The 19,748-nt window shown below is 43.6% G+C and overlaps 1 protein-coding gene across 1 annotated transcript; it reads left to right on the top strand.

The window, feature by feature from the left end:
- The first annotated feature begins 985 nt into the window (after positions 1-985).
- On the top strand, positions 986-18,104 carry LOC133780479 (probable beta-1,3-galactosyltransferase 8). Its single transcript, XM_062220197.1, has 6 exons — positions 986-1,168; positions 1,300-1,364; positions 1,474-2,022; positions 2,135-2,260; positions 2,377-2,486; positions 17,909-18,104. Exons 1-6 carry the CDS (start codon positions 986-988, stop codon positions 18,055-18,057), a joined length of 1,182 nt encoding a protein of 393 aa, XP_062076181.1. The 3' UTR covers positions 18,058-18,104.
- The last annotated feature ends 1,644 nt before the right edge of the window (positions 18,105-19,748 follow it).

The following is a 19,748-nucleotide window of genomic DNA, read 5'->3' as shown; positions in this document are numbered from 1 at the left end:
TGATTTTTCTTAATAAATTTTCGTTCTCTCTTTATCTAGTAATCGAGTAATATTGCTTACTAGTTTGTGGTGATGATCATCTCTGGCTAATCTCCTCACATCTGATTTTCTGACCAGGTAATCAGCTAGTAATTAGTTAATAACGTGTATCATTCTTAACATTTTCGTCTGTATATACTTTGAACATTCTCTACTTTGGAAACGACACTATTAAATTAATAATAGGATACAGCGTAGAAAAAGGAAAAAATTGTTTGAAAATTAGTAAGTGATTAATAAATAATGCTTCATATAAAATTTGACTTTGAATATGTATAGTCATTAACGTTATAAATTTCCATGTCTTCAAAAATCATAAAAGTATTACCTGATTTGAAAAACCTCTGCAAATACTTAATAGTAATAAATTACAATTTGTACGTATGTATACATGTACGTATCGCTATGTACGGTTTAAAAATTATTGTTGTAGTTCATTTACTCCCAAGTTTGGAGACCTTAGTTGACATATGTGTGTGTGGTGTAGTATATATTGACATCAATAACAACAGGATACAAGGAAAGATGGCAGAATGACCATATAAACTAATACTTCCCAGTTCTGTCAAAAAGAAAAAAAAAACTGATACTTCCCAATCTCCATCAAACTGTTTTTACAGAGATAAGCCATTAATTTAATTATTCACTTTAGCTTTTTTTTTTTTAATGTAAACATTGTATACTACCTCTCTCTATATATCAATAAGAGATATATATTTGATTGTTAATTTTAGTACCAAAGTCTAGGCTCAAAGTCAGGCTTAAGGCAATTGCCTTCATGAGTATAGATTTATATATGTGTATAAATATATGCATGAGATAAAACTGTTGAGAGTAGTAGCGCAGGACAGGAGGGTCCAAGCAACAAGTAGGCGGTGCAGTGGCGCCATTGGAAAAAAACAAAATAAAGATCATTAAAGAGAATTGGTTGTCTGATCTGATCAAAATGAGGGGAAAGGCCTTTTCGGGAAAGGCTGCGTTTGTGCTTTGTATTGCTAGCTTTCTTGCTGGTTCGCTCTTCACCAGCTGTACCTATTATTGGGCTCACCATGATCATGCTCTGTCACTGTCCCAAACAGATCAATCTACTTTTCTAATAACAAGGCCTCGGGACTGTGACCACAAGAGAGTACGTTATTTTTTCCTCTTTACTTATCTACTTGGCATTACGTTTACCTACCGGGTACATAAAGTGCTCGATGTCTCTTATGAACTAATTTCTATATATATATAACTTTGTTTTTGAAATATTTCGATCAGAAATTGGTGGAAAGAAAATCTGAAGATGTCATGGATGAAGTTACGAAAACCCATCACGCTATCCAGTACGCTAATCACATACTTAAATATATATGTATATATATATATATATATTCCTATTAGTTTAATCAGAATCTCGTAGTAATTAAAACTAGTTACGATTATATATAATAGATCACTAGATAGAACGATCTCGACGCTGGAAATGGAGCTAGCAGCAGCCAGAACAAGGCATAACGGAAGACCAGATTCTCTCACATACAACTACAGTACTACTAGTAGTACTACAAAGAAAGCATTCGTGGTGATCGGAATCAATACGGCATTTAGTAGCAGAAAACGAAGAGACTCACTTCGGGAAACGTGGATGCCAAGAGGGGAGAATCTGAAGAAGCTAGAGAAGGAGAAAGGGATAGTGATAAGATTTGTGATAGGGTACAGCGCCACCCGAGGTGGAGCACTAGACAGAGCCATCGAGGCAGAGGAGGCAGAGCACAGAGATTTCCTCAGGCTGAACCACGTAGAGGGATATCACCAGCTCTCCACCAAGACCCGACTCTATTTCTCGACCGCCGTCTCGCTCTGGGACGCTTTCTTCTACGTCAAGGTCGACGACGATGTCCACCTCAATGTGGCCACCCTTCTAACCACGCTCGCTAAGCACCGCTTCAAGCCCAGAATCTACATTGGCTGCATGAAGTCTGGCCCTGTTCTGTCTCAAAAGTCAGCACTGATTATTATCTCTCCTCTACTCTCTCCTGTTGACTCACTCAGTTATTCACTTCATTATTTTTTTGTTTTTGATTGATATGGGATTTCGTTTTTGTTATTACAGGAGCGCCAAGTACCATGAGCCAGAACATTGGAAATTTGGGGAAGAAGGCAATAAGTATTTCAGGCATGCCACTGGTCAAATCTACGCCATATCTAAGGACCTTGCTTCCTACATCTCTATCAATCTGTAAGTAACAAACATTCGATTCGATAACCATGATTATACATTTCTTCTCTGCGCTTTGATAAACCATGACACTGCTGTGGATTGTGAATTTGGGCTTGGTGGGCCTACCATGACAGGCCCATTTTGCATAGATATGCAAACGAGGACGTGTCATTGGGCTCCTGGTTCATAGGCCTTGAAGTGGAGCACGTCGATGACCGGTCTATGTGTTGTGGGACACCTCCAGGTATTTGTATTTATTATTAGGAATTTGCATGTTATAATATAAAATATATTTATATATGGATGAGAAATCTACAAAAAAAATGCACTAAAAGTTAAAAAAAATCTGAAAAATACGGTGCATTACAAAAATACGGAATTTTTGGATAAAAATATAGAATGGCAAAATTGTAAATACGGAGTAGCAAAATCATAAATAAAAGCTGTAAAATACAATTTTTTGTGAACAACGTTTACAAACTAATAAATATCTGTTACAAACTTGTAAATATCTGTTACGTGTTTGTAAATAATATTTACAAAATCCGTTATAGAATTGTAGATTTTTTTTTGTTTTTTTGTAGATAAAACTTTCAAACAAATTTGTAACTAAATTTTTTATTTTTGTAACAATAGTTTACAAATCTAGTTTTATAACTAAGAAATATATTTTTGTAACTAACATTTACGAAAATATTTTATAGTTAAGAAATCATAACCAAAATATACATAAAAATATTATATTTTTCCATATTGTTACAATATTGTACCAAATAATTATAGGAACCTTCATATTTAGGTTATACAACTTAAAAATATAAATTTAAGATATTCATTATTCATAAAACACTTTAATGAATATATATAGTGGTGAAATACAATATTTTTTTAAACAAATTTTACATTTTGTAACAACGATTTAAGAAACTAATTTCACAACCAAAAAGTTTATTTTTGTAACTAACATTTACATAAATATTTATAAAATTTATTTAACATGATTGTTACAAAAATTTATAAAATTAACTTGTGAACTTAGTACATGTTTGTAAATTTTTTTATAAAACTAAGTTTCTTATTAAAAGATACTATTTTATTTTGTAACTAATATATACAAAAATGTTAGATTACATAATATAAGTAACAAATATTAGAAAAAATATATATCTACTAGTATAGAAATAGATTATTGTACGCCCTGTTTTTCCCACGGGCTGATTAGCGAGCCGAGCTGCGGCCTAATCATAATTATCTCGTGGACGTCCCACAGACCGGAGCTTCTATCATTAGGTCGTACCTACTTAGCTCGAGGAGACTCAAGGGTTCGCCAAGATTGCACAAGACTTGACCCCGGATTTTGAAGGCCTATGGTCGAGTTAAGTATCCAGCTCGCGGTATGAACTGAGTATGAAGGCTATGACCCTTTGTAAAGTCAACACACGCAAGGTAAACGTGCATATATCAGACATCACGTGTCTGATATGCCCCTGACTTCTCGGACACGCAGCAGGAATGTGCGTATTCAGACACCACGACTGGGTTGGGCCGTGCGGCCCATTATCTCCTTACCTATCGATTTGACCATACTTATGTGTCAGGTTTAGGAATTAATCATGAATGTCACGGGATGACCTTCTTACCAACTCCCAGGTGCCTTCTCCTATAAATATGGAGACCCTGGGACTTAATAAGGGTTGGATTCTCTATTGTAAAAAAGACCCTGTAATCAAATATCCAGTATAGAGCAATAATACTGACTAGTGAAGTAGAAGGATTTTAACCTTTGAACCACTCAAAAAACGTGTCTTGTGTCACCTCTTTCCTTTTCTAAGATCTTATATCTGTTTCGGTTCACATTTAGTACTAATCCCTTTCTCTTCATTTCTTAATTACCTGTTGGCGAAGAACCGCGTCAACAGTTTGGTGCTTTCATTGAGAGCAAGTTCGATTAGTGTTGTTGCATACATCCAACTATGGTGACAACTCGATCCAGGCACGGTAACGAGACAGAACAACATGATGGGCAGGAGGCTCATCATACTGCCATCCCTGGTGAACAAGTTCCTGAAGTCCAGCAGCGGCCAGGAAAGCAGCCGGCGGGCCAAGATGATACTGGTAGTTCGGCGCCTCGACCGCCTAATCCGAACCCATGTTATTATACTGCGGTGGAGATGGAGAATGCCCAGCTGAGAAGCCAGTTAGCAACAACTAGCCAACAAATTAAGGATATGCTGGCCCGACTACCCCCTCTCACAACCGACGCTAACGTCGGAGAGAGGCAAGGTGAGGCTCCTAAGTCTCGCCGGGGTAATCGGTCCAAGCATAGCCGTTCGGACAGACTTCAAGCAGCCAACTCCACCCCTTCATCACACCATTGAGAGGCAGACATCGGAGAAATGCCTAGAGCCGAACAACAGCAATACAACCGTTCGGTCAGGACGTCGACTCCTAGCTCCCAACCATCCTCGAGGACGCCCAGAGGAGCTCAAGGAAATTCTCGAAGGAGATCCGGAGCGAGCTCACGACATCAGCCTGTTCCCAACAACCATTCTGCGCCTCGTCCAGATCGCCAGGCGCGGGACCAGCAAGTTGGCAGGGCAGAAAGGCCCCCACCAAACTTGATCCGTCCTGACGGAACTAGGATAGCCTCTCCAGTCAGGCATCCTCCTTCTCCAATCAGATATCCGTCTCCTCTTCGGCCCGTCCGAGACATCCCAGCCTATGGGAGTAGTAGGAGAAATCCGCCATCGGCAGGACCTTCCCGGCGTAGCAGGGCGCCGAGGGAAAGCCCAGATCCTCAGCACCAGAGGCGGACTACAAGCCTATCTAGCAGGAGCCATTTGACCGGCAGTCGCCGGAGTGATCTCTCTGGGGGAGACCTGCGCCAGCGTCTGAGTTCGGCGCAAAGTCATCAAACCACCCAGGGAGGCAACCTGCGAGATCGCCTCAACTCTCATAGAGGGGAACAAGCAGGAGGAGATGACCATGCTCGCTCAAGGGGAGCTCTGTCCGAAGTACGTAACGGAGGGAATGTCCCAAATGACCTATCTCAAGATAGGAGAGGCAATAACCCACCAAATATGTACAATGGGTCCGGAGCTGTTGAACAGCCCCGGAATAACCAAGGACATCAGGACCAAACCCTCGAGCGCTTAACTCAGATGGAGGAGCTGATGAGGAAGCTCCTATCAGAAAAAGACGAATATGATTCAGGGGACGAGATGGAACTCTTCGCCCCCAATATAGCAGCAACGGCGTACCCATCTGGTTTCCGTATGCCTCACTTGTCAAAGTTCAATGGGGACGGAGACCCATCGGACCATCTAGGGATGTTCAACACCCTGATGATGGCCCACAACATTGGCCCCGAGCTGAGATGTTTAATCTTCCCTTCCACACTGACTGGACTTGCCAGGCAGTGGTTCAAGCAAAGTAAAAGACAGTCAATCAGTTCCTGGAAGACCTTCTCAGCTAACTTCAAAAGGGCATTCCGAGCCTCTCAGGCCGCCCGTGTTTAGCCCAACTCCCTGGTTAACGTGAGGCAGCAGCCCGATGAGACTCTGAAGGCCTATCTGAGCAGATTCGCGAACGTTGCTGCTCGAGCCAGAGACGCGGATGATAGCTCCAAGCTCATGGCCATGAGAACTGGAATCCTCGTTGGAGGAGACCTCTGGAAGGATATACAAAGGAAGGGAGTCGGCTCGGTTAACGAATTCCTTAACAGGGCCCAAGAATGGATAAACTTGGAGGAAGCCGAAGCTTCAGCTGCGGGAACCAGCCAGGTCCCTGAGCAGCCCACTGGAGTGGGGACAGAGTTCGTGACAGCGACCCAAAATGTCACACAGAACAACCAGCCCGGTGGAGGCAAAAGAAAGGGAAATGGCGAAAACAGTCCGCACGGCCAAAAGAAGAACAAATCCATGGACAAGTTTAAGCCAGTCTTCGCGACTTATACCGAGCTAACCCAGTCTAGGGAGAATATCTTCCTAGCCAACTCTACTCGAATCCCTTGGAAGAGGCCGGAGTCATTAAAGCACCACAAGGGGAAGAGAGACACTTCTAAGTTTTACCGTTTTCATAACGACGTCGGCCACAATACCGACGATTGCAGACATCTAAAAGACGAGATCGAGACTCTCATCCGAGCCGGCCCCTTGGCTCAATACGCACGGAACAGGGTTCCAGCAAACCGACCTGCTCCGGAAGTCCCGACCAGTTAGCCCGGGTCTCGGTTAGATCAGGATGTCCCTCCCCCTGTGGTAGGGGGGGAGATATCCACCATCTCTGGAGGACCGCACATGGCCGGCACGAGCAGAGGCGCCCAGAAGAGATACGTGAACGAACTAAAGGCTCATAACGGAGTGGAGTTCGTTTCAGAACAGCGTCAGTCAAAGCAACAGCGATTGGAAAGGCAACCAATCATTTTTACGGAGGAAGACGCGGGCCATGTCCAGTTCCCTCATAATGATCCTCTGGTCGTAGCAGTCTAGCTCGCCAACCGGAGAGCGAGGAGGGTACTGATAGACAACGGGAGTTCGGTGAACCTCCTATTCCGATCCACCTTAGAGAAGATGAGTTTGACTGTCGCCGAGCTGAAGGCAACCTCCATGATGTTGTATGGTTTTTCGGGAGAAGGATCAGCAGCGATTGGGACGATCGAGTTAGTGATCACCCTAGGTGAAGGGTCTCGGACAGTCTCCAAACTTCTCGAGTTCGTGGTCATTGACTACTCCGCTGCCTACAACGCCATTTTGGGCCGACCTACGCTCATAGCCTTCGAGGCCGTCACGTCCATTCGCCACCTCGCAATGAAGTTCCCTACTTCAACGGGAATCTGCACTGTCCAGGGTGATCAGCTCGCTGCCAGGGAATGCTACAGCATTTCCATGAAGGGAAAATCTAAACCTGGGCAGCTGGCGATGGGCATTCAAGGTGAAGAGGAATCTCAGGAACCCTTAGCTGATCCTGAGATTGAAAAACCTCAAAGCGCCGAGGGGGAAAATGTCGTCTTAAGTGAGGACATTGACCCCCGAATAGGCGAGGACAGATCCGAGCTCCAGGCTATTGAGGAGCTCGAGGAGGTGAGTATCGATCCATAGAACCCTTGTCGGAAGGTCAAGCTCGGGAAAAACCTCTGTAGCAAGAGGAAGGCGGAGCTGACTATGTTTCTGCAGGATAACTTGGACGTATTCACATGGTCGCACGAAGACATGGTGGGGATTAGCCCGAGTGTCATCATGCACACACTTCATTTGGATAAAAGCGTTCCTGCCAGGTCCCAGAAGCAAAGGCGTTTAGGAACAACTCGAGCTGAAGCCCTAAAGGAAGAGGTAGCCCGGCTCAAGAAATGCGGCTTTATCCGTGAAGCCAAGTTTCCAATATGGGTTGCCAACCCCGTGCTGGTCTCGAAGCCTAACGGGAAATGGCGGACCTGCATCGATTTCTTCGACCTGAATAAAGCTTGCCCCAAGGATTGCTTTCCATTGCCCAGGATCGACCAGTTGGTGGATGCCACGGCGGGGCACAAGCTCATGTCCTTTATGGACGCGTACTCGGGCTACAATCAGATCGCGATGAATCCGGCGGACCAGGAACACACCAGCTTCATGACCCCAACTAACGTCTATTGTTACAAGGTCATGCCATTCGGTCTGAAGAACGCCGGAGCTACCTACCAAAGGCTAGTAAATAGAATGTTCGCGGACCAGATCGGAAAAAACATGGAAGTGTACGTTGATGACATGCTAGTCAAGTCGAAGACTGCCGATAATCATGTTTCCGACCTGGAGGAATGTTTTAAGATCCTACGGGAATATGGCATGAGGCTCAATCCACAGAAATGTACCTTTGGAGTCGCGTCAGGGAAGTTCCTGGGGTTCATAGTCAATACCCGAGGAATCGAGGCGAACCCCGACAAGATCGGATCATTGCTCGAGCTTCCTTCGCCCAGGTCGCAAAAAGATGTCCAAGGCCTGACAGGAAGAGTGGCAGCCCTCAACCGGTTTATTTCCAAGTCCACCGATAAGTGTTTGCCCTTCTACAACCTCCTCCGAGGAAACAAAAAGTTTGAATGGACAGTAGAATGCGAAAGCGCATTCCTCGACCTGAAGGCACATCTGGCTGAGCCGCTCGTGCTATCCAAACCCAAGGTAGGAGAGCCTCTTTTTCTCTACCTGGCTGTCACTGAGAACGCAGCTAGTGCCGTACTGGTACGAGAAGAGGGCCAAGTTCAGAAGCCAGTCTACTACATCAGCAAGAGACTTCTCGGGGCTGAGTCCCGATACCCACTGATGGAGAAATTGGCGTTCTGCCTTGTCACGACTTCGCGAAAGCTCAGGCCGTACTTCCAGTCCCACTCGATTCACGTCATGACCGATCAACCTTTAAGCCAGGTTTTGGAAAAGCCTGAAGCATCGGGACGTCTATTAAAATGGGCAATCGAACTCAGTCAGTTCGAAATTCTTTACACTCCGCGAACTGCTATAAAAAGTCAGGCCCTGGCCGATTTCGTAGCGGAGTGCACGGGATTCCAGGAGGATCCAGCAGAGGACTCACCCCGGGTCACCTCGCTCCAATCGTTATGGAGGATCTTTGTGGATGGTTCGTCCAATGAAAACGGCTCCGGAGCTGGAATCATTTTTATATCCCCCGAGGGACATAGATTCCACTTGGCATTGAGATTCAGATTCAAAGCCTCCAACAACGAGGCCGAATACGAAGCTTTGCTGGCAGGACTGAGGATAGCCCAGGAGTTGAAGGCGAGCTCCGTCTAGTGCTTCAGTGACTCCCAGCTCGTGGTGAACCAGGTTCTGGGCGAATATCAAGCACGGGGACCCAAGATGGCCGCCTATCTGGCAAAGGTGAAATCTGAGCTATCCGCGTTTGAACGAGGCTCGATCGAGCAGATACCTCGGGAGCAGAATGCTAATGCAGATGCTCTTGCCAAGCTCGCCACCTCTGGGGAAACGGAGACACTGGGTCTAGTACCAGTCGAGTTCTTGGAGAAACCAAGCGTATAAGAAGTTAAGACGGAGGTCGAGATGATCGATACCAGGCTGACCTGGATGACCCCCATCCTTGAATATCTCGTCGAAGGCAAGCTTCCTGAAGGACGTAACGATGCACGGCGAGTCCTGTATCAAGCTCCTAGGTATACGATAGTCGATGGGGTGTTGTACCGACGTGGGCACTCCCTACCTCTCCTCCGGTGTGTTCTTCCAGGTGAAGCAAAGGCCATCCTGCGGGAAGTGCACGAAGGATTTTGCGGAGACCACACTGGGGGGCAGAGCTTGGCCTTAAAGGTCCTGAGGCAGGGGTATTACTGGCCAACTCTGTCCAAAGACTCGATCTCATATGTAAAGAAGTACAACAAGTGCCAGCGGTTCGCCGCAGTTGCCCGAGCTCCTCCAGTCAAGCTGAAGATGATCTCGTCCCCATGGCCATTTGCTGTTTGGGGGATAGGCTTGGTGGGCGCCCTCCCCACTGGAAAAGGCGGGGTCCGTTACGCTGTGGTAGCCATCGACTACTTCACTAAGTGGGCTGAGGCAGAACCTTTGGCAACGATAACGTCCAAAAAGGTGCTGGACTTCGTGGTTAAAAGCATCATCTGTCGGTTCGGCCTGCCTAAGAAGATCGTTTCCGACAACGGCACCCAGTTCGACAGCGACCTATTCACCGAGTTTTGTGAAAGATACGGAATCATAAAAAGTTTCTCCTCCGTGGCCTATCCTCAGGCTAATGGCTAGGTCGAAGCTGTCAACAAGACTCTAAAGATGAGCCTCAAGAAGAGATTGGATGAAGCAAAGGGGGTCTGGCCAGAGCAGCTCCCACAAGTCCTATGGGCATAGTCCTCCCCGTGGAAATTAAGGTGCTTTCGCATAGAGTCCAGTCTTACGACCAAGATCGAAACCACGAGCTCCTGTGCCATTCCCTCAATCTAGTTGACGAAAGGCGAGAGGATTCGCAACTCCAGCTCTCCCATTATCAGCAGAAAATCACTCGCTACTTCAACTCCAAAGTCAAAAAACGCGCCTTTAGCGTTGGCGACTTGGTCCTAAGGAGAATTTTCCTGGCCGGGAAAGATCCCAAAGATGGAGTTTAAGGACCAAACTGGGAAGGACCATACCAGGTCATCGAAATCATCAAGGAGGGAACTTATAAGTTAGCTCGACTTGATGGAGGGGCGGTCCTGCGGACTTGGAACGCCATCCACTTAAAGAAATATTATCAATGATTCACTTGTAAGGCTTGGGAGGCCACTTTTTATGAATGAATGAGAATCAGCTTTTTGTACATGTTTGCAAGTATAATCTAAAGTAACCACGAAAGACCCTTTCCCAGATACTTGGGGGGCATATGGTGCCTAGATATAACCAGGTGTCCTTAATGACTTAGAAGTTGATTCATATCGATTGACCGTTGTTTTTCTTAAAAAACACGAGATATTGATAAGGATTAAACGCTAACTAAGTCCTATCCTGGATATAACCGGGTCATAAAACTTAGAAGTTGATTTAAATCTATTGATCGTTGTTCTTCTTAAAGAGCTCGAGATATGGATAAAAGTTAACACGAACTAAGTTTTCAAAATAAGTTCCTGGTCATAACCGGGTCATAAAACTTAGAAGTTGATTTAAATCTATTGATCGTTGTTCTTCCTAAAGAGCTCGAGATATGGATAAAAGTTAGTACGAACTAAGTTTTCAAAATAAGTTCCTGGTCATAACCAGGTCATAAAACTTAGAAGTTGATTTAAATCTATTGATCGTTGTTCTTCTTAAAGAGCTCGAGATATGGATAAAATTTAACGCGAACTAAGTTTTCAAAATAAGTTCCTGGTCATAACCGGGTCATAAAACTTAGAAGTTGATTTAAATCTATTGATCGTTGTTCTTCCTAAAGAGCTCGAGATATGGATAAAAGTTAACACGAACTAAGTTTTCAAAATAAGTTCCTGGTCATAACCGGGTCATAAAACTAAGAAGTTGATTTAAATCTATTGATCGTTGTTCTTCTTAAAGAGCTCGAGATATGGATAAAAGTTAACACGAACTAAGTTTTCAAAATAAGTTCCTGGTCATAACCGGGTCATAAAACTTAGAAGTTGATTTAAATCTATTGATCGTTGTTCTTCCTAAAGAGCTCGAGATATGGATAAAAGTTAACACGAACTAAGTTTTCAAAATAAGTTCCTAGTCATAACCGGGTCATAAAACTTAGAAGTTGATTTAAATCTATTGATCGTTGTTCTTCCTAAAGAGCTCGAGATATGGATAAAATTTAACACGAACTAAGTTTTCAAAATAAGTTCCTGGTCATAACCGGGTCATTCAACTTAGAAGTTGATTTAAATCTATTGATCGTTGTTCTTCCTAAAGAGCTCGAGATATGGATAAAAGTTAACACGAACTAAGTTTTCAAAATAAGTTCCTGGTCATAACCGGGTCATAAAACTTAGAAGTTGATTTAAATCTATCGATCGTTGTTCTTCTTAAAGAGCTCGAGATATGGATAAAAGTTAACACGAACTAAGTTTTCAAATTAAGTTCCTGGTCTTAACCGGGTCATAAAACTTAGAAGTTGATTTAAATTTATTGATCGTTGTTCTTCTTAAAGAGCTCGAGATATGGATAAAAGTTAACACGAACTAAGTTTTCAAATTAAGTTCCTGGTCTTAACCGGGTCATAAAACTTAGAAGTTGATTTAAATCTATCGATCATTGTTCTTCTTAAAGAGCTCGAGATATGGATAAAAGTTAACGCGAACTAAGTTTTCAAATTAAGTTCCTGTTCTTAACCGGGTCATAAAACTTAGAAGTTGATTTAAATCTATTGATCGTTGTTCTTCTTAAAGAGCTCGAGATATGGATAAAAGTTAACGCGAACTAAGTTTTCAAATTAAGTTCCTGGTCTTAACTGGGTCATAAAACTTAGAAGTTGATTTAAATCTATTGATCGTTGTTCTTCTTAAAGAGCTCGAGATATGGATAAAAGTTAACGCGAACTAAGTTTTCAAACTAAGTTCCTGGTCCTAACCGAGTCATAAAACTTAGAAGTTGGTTTAAATCTATGGATCGTTGTTCTCCCTAAAGAGCTCGAGATATGGAAAAAGATCAGCATAAACTAAGTTTTTCAAGAAATTGTAGCCAAAATGCATAAAGGCAAAAAAGAGAAGATCAATTAAAAGCGTTAAAGCAAATTGTCTCGAGGTGAAAGCACCTCATGCAAAGGTTACATAAAAATTATTTAAAAAATATTGGGGGGCACAAGAAAAGAAACGCCCTAAGCCCCGCCAGGTGGTCCCTTGGAGGTCGCCTTCTTGCCTTGCTCAGCTATGCCAGAACCATCCCCGGTCTCCGAGGGCGCCTCTTTATCAAGGCGAGCTGGAACTTCACCAGCAAGCGCACCCAGAGACTCGCTGACATGAAGGAGAAGTCCGCATCTGGATTGTAGGCCCAGCAGTGGTAGAACAGATCTTCCATGGACTTTTCCGAAGTTGTCCGCTCGGCCTCTAGGGCAGCCTGGGCGACCTGGACCTCAGTCTTCGCGGCGTCTAGGTCCGTCCTCGAGGTGGCAAGGGAGGTCTCGAGCTCTTGGACCTTCGAACGAGTTTTCTCCAGCTCGACCTGCGAGGCCGCCAGGGCATCCTTGGCCGCTTGCAGGGTAGTCTGATGCTCGTCCCTCATGTCCCCGAGCTGAGTTTTGGTCCTGATGATGCTCCGATGAAGAGCGACAACGCTCTGCGAAGACGGAAAGACGATTGCCTTAGAAAAAAAAAACAGGGCAAGTATAACAATGTAAAAAACCACAAAAAGGTTAAGGTTAGCTTACCGTCATGGCCATGCCTAGTGAAGACTCCAGCACGCCCACCAGGCTCATTGTCTCGATGGCCCGGAGCTCCTTCTCGGTGAACTTGTATATGTGGCTGACGGCGTAGTTCGCCGACTCATACACCGTTCCCCGAAAGGCCTCGGGGATCTTCTCTAGGTCCTGGGGATTGACTGGGATGTGTACCTCGGAAGGTACGATGGCCGATGTCCCGACCTCCGTTCCTGCGTCCCGGGCAGCGAGTGGAGCTCGCGGAGCCGGTGGAGGCATATTGCTTCCCCCTACAGCAGGAAGGACCGCTCCCGCAACCTGTGCAGCTGGGGCTTGATCCTTCTCCTTCGCAGGGGACTTGGTGGGGGTCCCAGCGGCGTTCTTGGATGTCCGGAGCCTCTTCGTTCATGGCCCAGCGGCGGCGTTCCCTCCAAAGACCGCATCTCGCAGGCTCTCCTCGGGCTGAGACATCTCTTCTGCCAAAGAAAAAACATGGTTAGTACGAGAATTAATGATCATGCAAAAACAAAAGCGAAGGGGTAAAAGTAAAAAATATATGAACACTAAGGGAATCCTACCCCCCAAGCTAGAAGAAGAATCTAAGTCGATTACTTCTCGAGCTGGCGCAAGTTCTGGGTCTGAGTCTGACTCAGGGCTAGATTCCTCTACATATTGCCTAATCCCCAGAGCTACGACACCCCTCCGGAGTGATGGCCATGTTCGAAGGTTGGCCCCATACTCCTCGAATAGGATCGACCTAAAGGCTAGGGTGTTATCTACTACTACGGTACCCCTAGGCCGGCTATCTTGGTAGTCCAGCACAAGCCGGTCGACGCAATAGAGCAGGGTTGTGTCAGGTCCGGATCACTTCTGTGACGATGGACGAGCTGCCTAGGATTGAACCTAGCCAGCCGGGGGTCTGCTGTGGCCTTATCTAGACTCCTAAACATGTAAGGGTTACCTTGGCCAGAAGGACCCGCGGCTGCTCCGGATTGGATCCTCTCCTCGCTCGTCCCCGGGACGACCTCCAAGGTCCACTTCCTATTCCTCACGAGGGGAACTTCGTCACCCTCGTCCTCCTCATCCTCGTCTTCTGCGACCTCCTCCACGATGATGGGTCTGGTGTCGCGAGCTGGGGGAAGCCCCCGGGGCCTCCTGAGGTTCAAAGTCTGATTTGGGAAAATCAGCTTGCAGGCCACCATCGTCTCGTCCGTTACGAGCGCGCGGTAATCTTTGTCACTGGGGGGCAAGCCCGCCAGTGTCTCATATTGGGCCCCGAGGGTCACAGATTTCTCTGTCCTCGCGAAGATGGCTGCATGATTGGTCTAAGTCAGAAAAGGATATGGGAGGAGCAAAAACGACACTTAACTTCCAAGCTAAGGATAAAAAAAAAAAACAAACACTTACGAGGCCGATTGAAGTAGTGGAGCTCGCAGTTTCTGAACCCCGTCGACATGAAGAACTGATCCTTGAAGTCGTTGGGGTGGCTGGGCAGCTCGATGACCGCAGCCGTATTGGGAAATCGGGTTAAGTAGTAAAACCCGTCGCCTCGCTCCCGCTAATTCGGGCTGGCCTTGAGGCAGAAAAAGTATAAGATGTCCGCAGGAGTGGGGACCTCCCACTCGTGCTTCTGAAACAAGTATTTCAACCCCGCCAGCAAGCGGTAGGAGTTAGGGGGGGGGGGGGGGAGCTGAAATGGGGCCAACCCCACGTAATTAAGGAAATCAGCAAAATACTGATCCAGCGGGAGGAAGGCCCCCGCCTTAAAATGTTCGCCGCTCCAGGCCGAGAACGATTCGTTGAGCAGCGCACAGCTCCGCTCGCCCTCTGCGGCAGGTCGAGCCACCACGGATGCTCTCCCCAGGGTGATGTTGTGGGAGAGAAAGATTTTGTTGATCTTCATCTGGTCGGTGTCCTTTGAGACGATCCTCTCTGCCTCAAAGACGGCATCGAGGGCGACCTCAACCTCCTGCTCCACCACCGGCCCAAAGTTGGGGATTGGGGAGTCCGGCATCACCGCCTTTCCTTTGTCCTGCTGTGAGGCTGAGCTGCTGACGGTCTTCTTGGGAGCGTTCCTTTTCAGTGCCATCTGGTCGCCTAACGAACAAAAGAAAACATTTCAGAAAAGGCGACCCAAGCGTGAGGAAAAATCAAATGTTATTTGCACGAGCTGAGGTAAGCCCAGCCCGTGGAGAGTGGGACCACGCGGTTCGATGAACACGCACCTGTGCTCCCAACAGATCCCCGATTACTCGAAATTCGTGTGTCAGGAGGGTCAGGATAGAATTTGCCTTGGGGGGAAAGTTTCAGTAGGCAAAAATTGCAAAACCGCTTGTGAAGCGTGTTCCCTAAGCTACTCGGTTTTGCACCCAAAAGTTCCAAAACTCTTACCCAGAAATTTTCCCCAGAAAAAGCATCCTGTAAACCATACTCTTAAATGATTTCCTACAGCAAAGATACCCTAGCCTAAAAAGGGGCTTTCACCCTCCATATCCGAAAAACCCAGTAAAACCATGCATGCGGCTACAGTAAAATATTTACCTAAGCTACAGTGAAATATATTTTCAAAACACACATGGTCAGGAAACTTACAGTGTTTGACTGGGAGGTAGATGAAGGTATTGCCTGGGTGAAAGCTTCGTCGGAGTACCGACCTCCAAAGCTTTGAAGAAATCCTGGCGTCTGAGCCTCTTGAACGCTGAGTATAGCAGTCACAGAGAAGAGGGTTTTTTCGTCTCAGATGAAGAGAGAAGAAGAAGAGAAATTCGGAAAAATTTCGAATGAAAGGGTGGCCCGTGCGTAGGGTGGCCACCCCTTTTTATATATGTGAAGGGTCACGTGTAGAGGGCCGTTGGATGGCCCTGATGAGGGATCCGAGGCCCTCCACTCGAAATACGGAATGACGGCTGAGCATAGGCTAGGCCATTAAATGCGGTTCTCGTAAGACGTACCGTCACCAACCACGATGTTCCACGTATCAGGCGCCTGCGTAAGAGGTGGAATATGAAGAGTTCATGGGGAAGTCTAAAAGCCCCTACTATGGTCTTACCCGACGTGGCATACCACGAGCAGGGGCTTGGGGGGCAGATGTACGCCCTGTTTTTCCCACGGGCTGATTAGCGAGCCGAGCTGCGGCCTAATCATAATTATCTCGTGGACGTCCCACAGACCGGAGCTTCTGTCATTAGGTCGTACCTACTTAGCTCGAGGAGACTCAAGGGTTCGCCAAGATTGCACAAGACTTGACCCCGGATTTTGAAGGCCTATGGTCGAGTTAAGTATCCAGCTCGCGGTATGAACTGCGTATGAAGGCTATGACCCTTTGTAAAGTCAACACACGCAAGGTAAACGTGCATATATCAGACATCACGTGTCTGATATGCCCCTGACTTCTCGGACACGCAGCAGGAATGTGCGTATTCAGACACCCACGACTGGGTTGGGCCGTGCGGCCCATTATCTCCTTACCTATCGATTTGACCATACTTATGTGTCAGGTTTAGGAATTAATCATGAATGTCACAAAGTTGATGTGATAGATAAGAGGGTCACGGGATGACCATCTTACCAACTCCCAGGTGCCTTCTCCTATAAATATGGAGACCCTGAGACTTAATAAGGGTTGGATTCTCTATTGTAAAAAAGGCATTGTAATCAAATATCCAGTATAGAGCAATAATACTGACTAGTGGAGTAGAATGATTTTAACCTTTGAACCACTCAAAAAACGTGTCTTGTGTCACCTCTTTCCTTTTCTAAGATCTTATATCTGTTTCGGTTCACATTTAGTACTAATCCATTTCTCTTCATTTCTTAATTACCTGTTGGCGAAAAACCGCGTCAACAATTATATTTATTAAAAATATTATAATTTATGCAAGCATAAATATTTATTTAATATTAATAATACATTCATTTTAAATAAATAAAAATACAAAAATTGAAAAGAAAATAATTGAATATTATTATATCACATCAACATAATTAAATTACATCAATTAATGATGTTACTTTTTTTTATGAGTAAACGACAAAATAAAATTTCATCTTACTGACATAAAAAAAAGTTATTCATTACTCATTAGAGACCAAATTGATACATTAATGAATTGTATTCTTGTTTTATTTCCTTTTATTAATCTCCGTGTATTTTTTTGAAAGCACTGTATATATGTAATTATTTGTATTCACCGTATATTTCAAACTTTTTTTAAACATATAGTATTTTATGTAATTAATCCTATATTGATGGTGGCCAACATGTTATATAAAATTTTACCTAATTTTTTTTAATATAGATTGGCCTTCAGTCTTTTTTTTTTGGTTTAAAAATGTAATTTTGATATCTGCAATAAAGTTATGACATTTTTTTGAACAAATCTGTCAATAAAATAAGATATTTATAATTGCCTCGTAGGATTTCATCTGTAATCATACAAAATATTATAATCACTTATAATATACTAGGCCTTATCTTATAATCAGTAGTAACAAGGTAAATAAAACTAGAAATTTACAGACAAATAAACAAGAGACAACTTTTTTAAAATATATATATGATTGTTTGAAATTTAGAAATGCGAGATGCTTTTCTTTTTAAAGAACCAAAGCAATTGCATGTTCTCAAAAAAATTATTATTGAAGCAATCGAAGTTTTAAATTTCAATAAATATATCTGATTAAAACATGTTGCATTCAGTAAATCGATTGGATATAGTAATTATGTTAATTCATGAATAAAATTATCTTAACTATATAGAAATCTTCTTTTCATTGATTGACTAAATAAGTGACATAAGATTTCGATCGATTATTAAAGATGGAACATATTTTTTATACATTTGGTAGATTGTCAATGGAAAGCACAAGAGGGGAATGTTTGTGCGGCGTCGTTTGATTGGCAGTGCAGTGGGATATGCAATTCGGTAGAAAGAATGAAAATGGTCCACAACTCTTGTGGAGAAGGAAACGGTGCCGTTTGGAGTGTTGATATATGATAAATATTCATTGCTAAGCACGCTCTTTAACTCTTATTTATTTTTTATTTTTCAATTTGTTTCCTGCTCTCTTTTCTCATGTTTCTTAACCTTATTTCCTTTACTACTAAATTTTAAATAATTAAATAAAACAAGATTACAAGACCCATATAATATTTCATATTACTCTAATTAATATGTTTAGCATTTGTACTATGCTATTCATATTTACTATTTTTTGAGATTTTATAGCTCCATGTCATCATATTTTAATTATTAATGTTAAGCAATACTTTGCGAGTGATATGGCCATTTGGTTTGTGCCGGTATTGGCTAAGTGAATATGAGTGAACAGTATTTGCTGAAACTAATATTTATTTTGATGTTATTTTGTACAATAGTTTTTTTTTTTTTTTAAATATTAGTATTTTGAATAGGGTTTGGAGTATGCAAAAAAAAGTGTACCGTATTTGTCTAGAAGACTATTTTAAAAAAAATCTAAATAAATATTATATATATATATATACTAGGAAGAAGCAAGACGACAATACACGTTTGCTTAGTTTTAAATTTGTAAACATTATTTATAATTTTAATAAAAACTGGTTTTTAAATATATATATATATAATAGAAATAATTATAGTTCTATACTATATATAAATATTTATATTAATAATCTATATATATATATATATGATATTTAAACACAATGTTGATATAAATTTATATTTAGATGGCTACATGATATTGTTGACTGCATTTTTCGTTATAACTTTTATAAGAGAGGTTAAAGAAATAATTGTAAGAGCACAAAGATTTTTACGTGGTTCAAGTTATAAAAGAACCATAGTTCACGAGTCTCTAGTATTAGGGAGATTGCAAGCTTTTTTAGTGTATTCTCAGGCAGCGTTTAGATTGCTCTGAGTACAAGTAGTTTTCTCTCTAAAAAACCGAACCTCTTACAATGAGACTCCCAGCCCTATTTATAGAGACTGTGGTCATTAATGTTAATCATAAGTATTTAATACATATTCTTCCCATAAATGGGGGATTAATACACTTCAATGCATTTGGCAGCATTGAATAGAGGCCACGACCCAAGCGAGATTTGCAGGGTCCACTGCAGAAAGGTAACCACTTTACTGGGACACATGCCCCTGGGACTGTCAGGGCATGTTGTACGTCAGGCAGCGCAGTGAGAGTGCGAGTTTTCGAGTCGTACAATCGATAACACTGTAGGCAAATCACCCAAAAAGGTTGTTAGGTCTCCCTCTAAGGCGGCTAATCCGCATTGGCTGACACCTGGCCTATCCCCAAGATTCTGAGGACTAGGTCCTCGGCCTGGAATATAGCTAAGGGCAAGGAAAGACGTGGACTACCAAGTATCCTTGGGAGGTAACCTTATGAAGACATTCACATCTCTCGGGACATGGCCCAGGAGAGATGTCGATGCCCTATCTTTATCCGAGGAGGACGACCTCCAACTGTGGGACTGACCTCCCGAGGACGTACCTTTCGGGCGCTACCTCATAAGAGAGGCTTGCATCTTACTTGAGAGATCACGTGTTCTTAGGTGAAATCACAGACAACATTTGCCCCCCAAGTCTCTACTTGTCCTCGGAAAGTGGAGACTTAGAACTGATGAAGGCGTCAAAATGTCCTTGGGCAGGAAATGCTTGGACTTCCGCTACCATCACTATGAGATTTCCTG

This window comes from Humulus lupulus, chromosome 5 (genome assembly GCF_963169125.1).
Source record: "Humulus lupulus chromosome 5, drHumLupu1.1, whole genome shotgun sequence".
Lineage (NCBI taxonomy): Eukaryota > Viridiplantae > Streptophyta > Magnoliopsida > Rosales > Cannabaceae > Humulus > Humulus lupulus.
Note: the sequence above shows the minus strand (reverse complement) of the source record. Positions and strands in the feature narration are given on the sequence as shown.

Excerpts from the sequence above, each read along its gene's own strand:
- LOC133780479 (XM_062220197.1), top strand. The coding sequence starts at position 986 with ATGAGGGGAAAGGCCTTTTCGGGAAAGGCTGCGTTTGTGCTTTGTATT. Across the intron at positions 1,169-1,299 it reads GGGACTGTGACCACAAGAGA|AAATTGGTGGAAAGAAAATC; the intron begins GTACGTTATTTT and ends TATTTCGATCAG. Across the intron at positions 2,023-2,134 it reads GGCCCTGTTCTGTCTCAAAA|GAGCGCCAAGTACCATGAGC; the intron begins GTCAGCACTGAT and ends TTGTTATTACAG.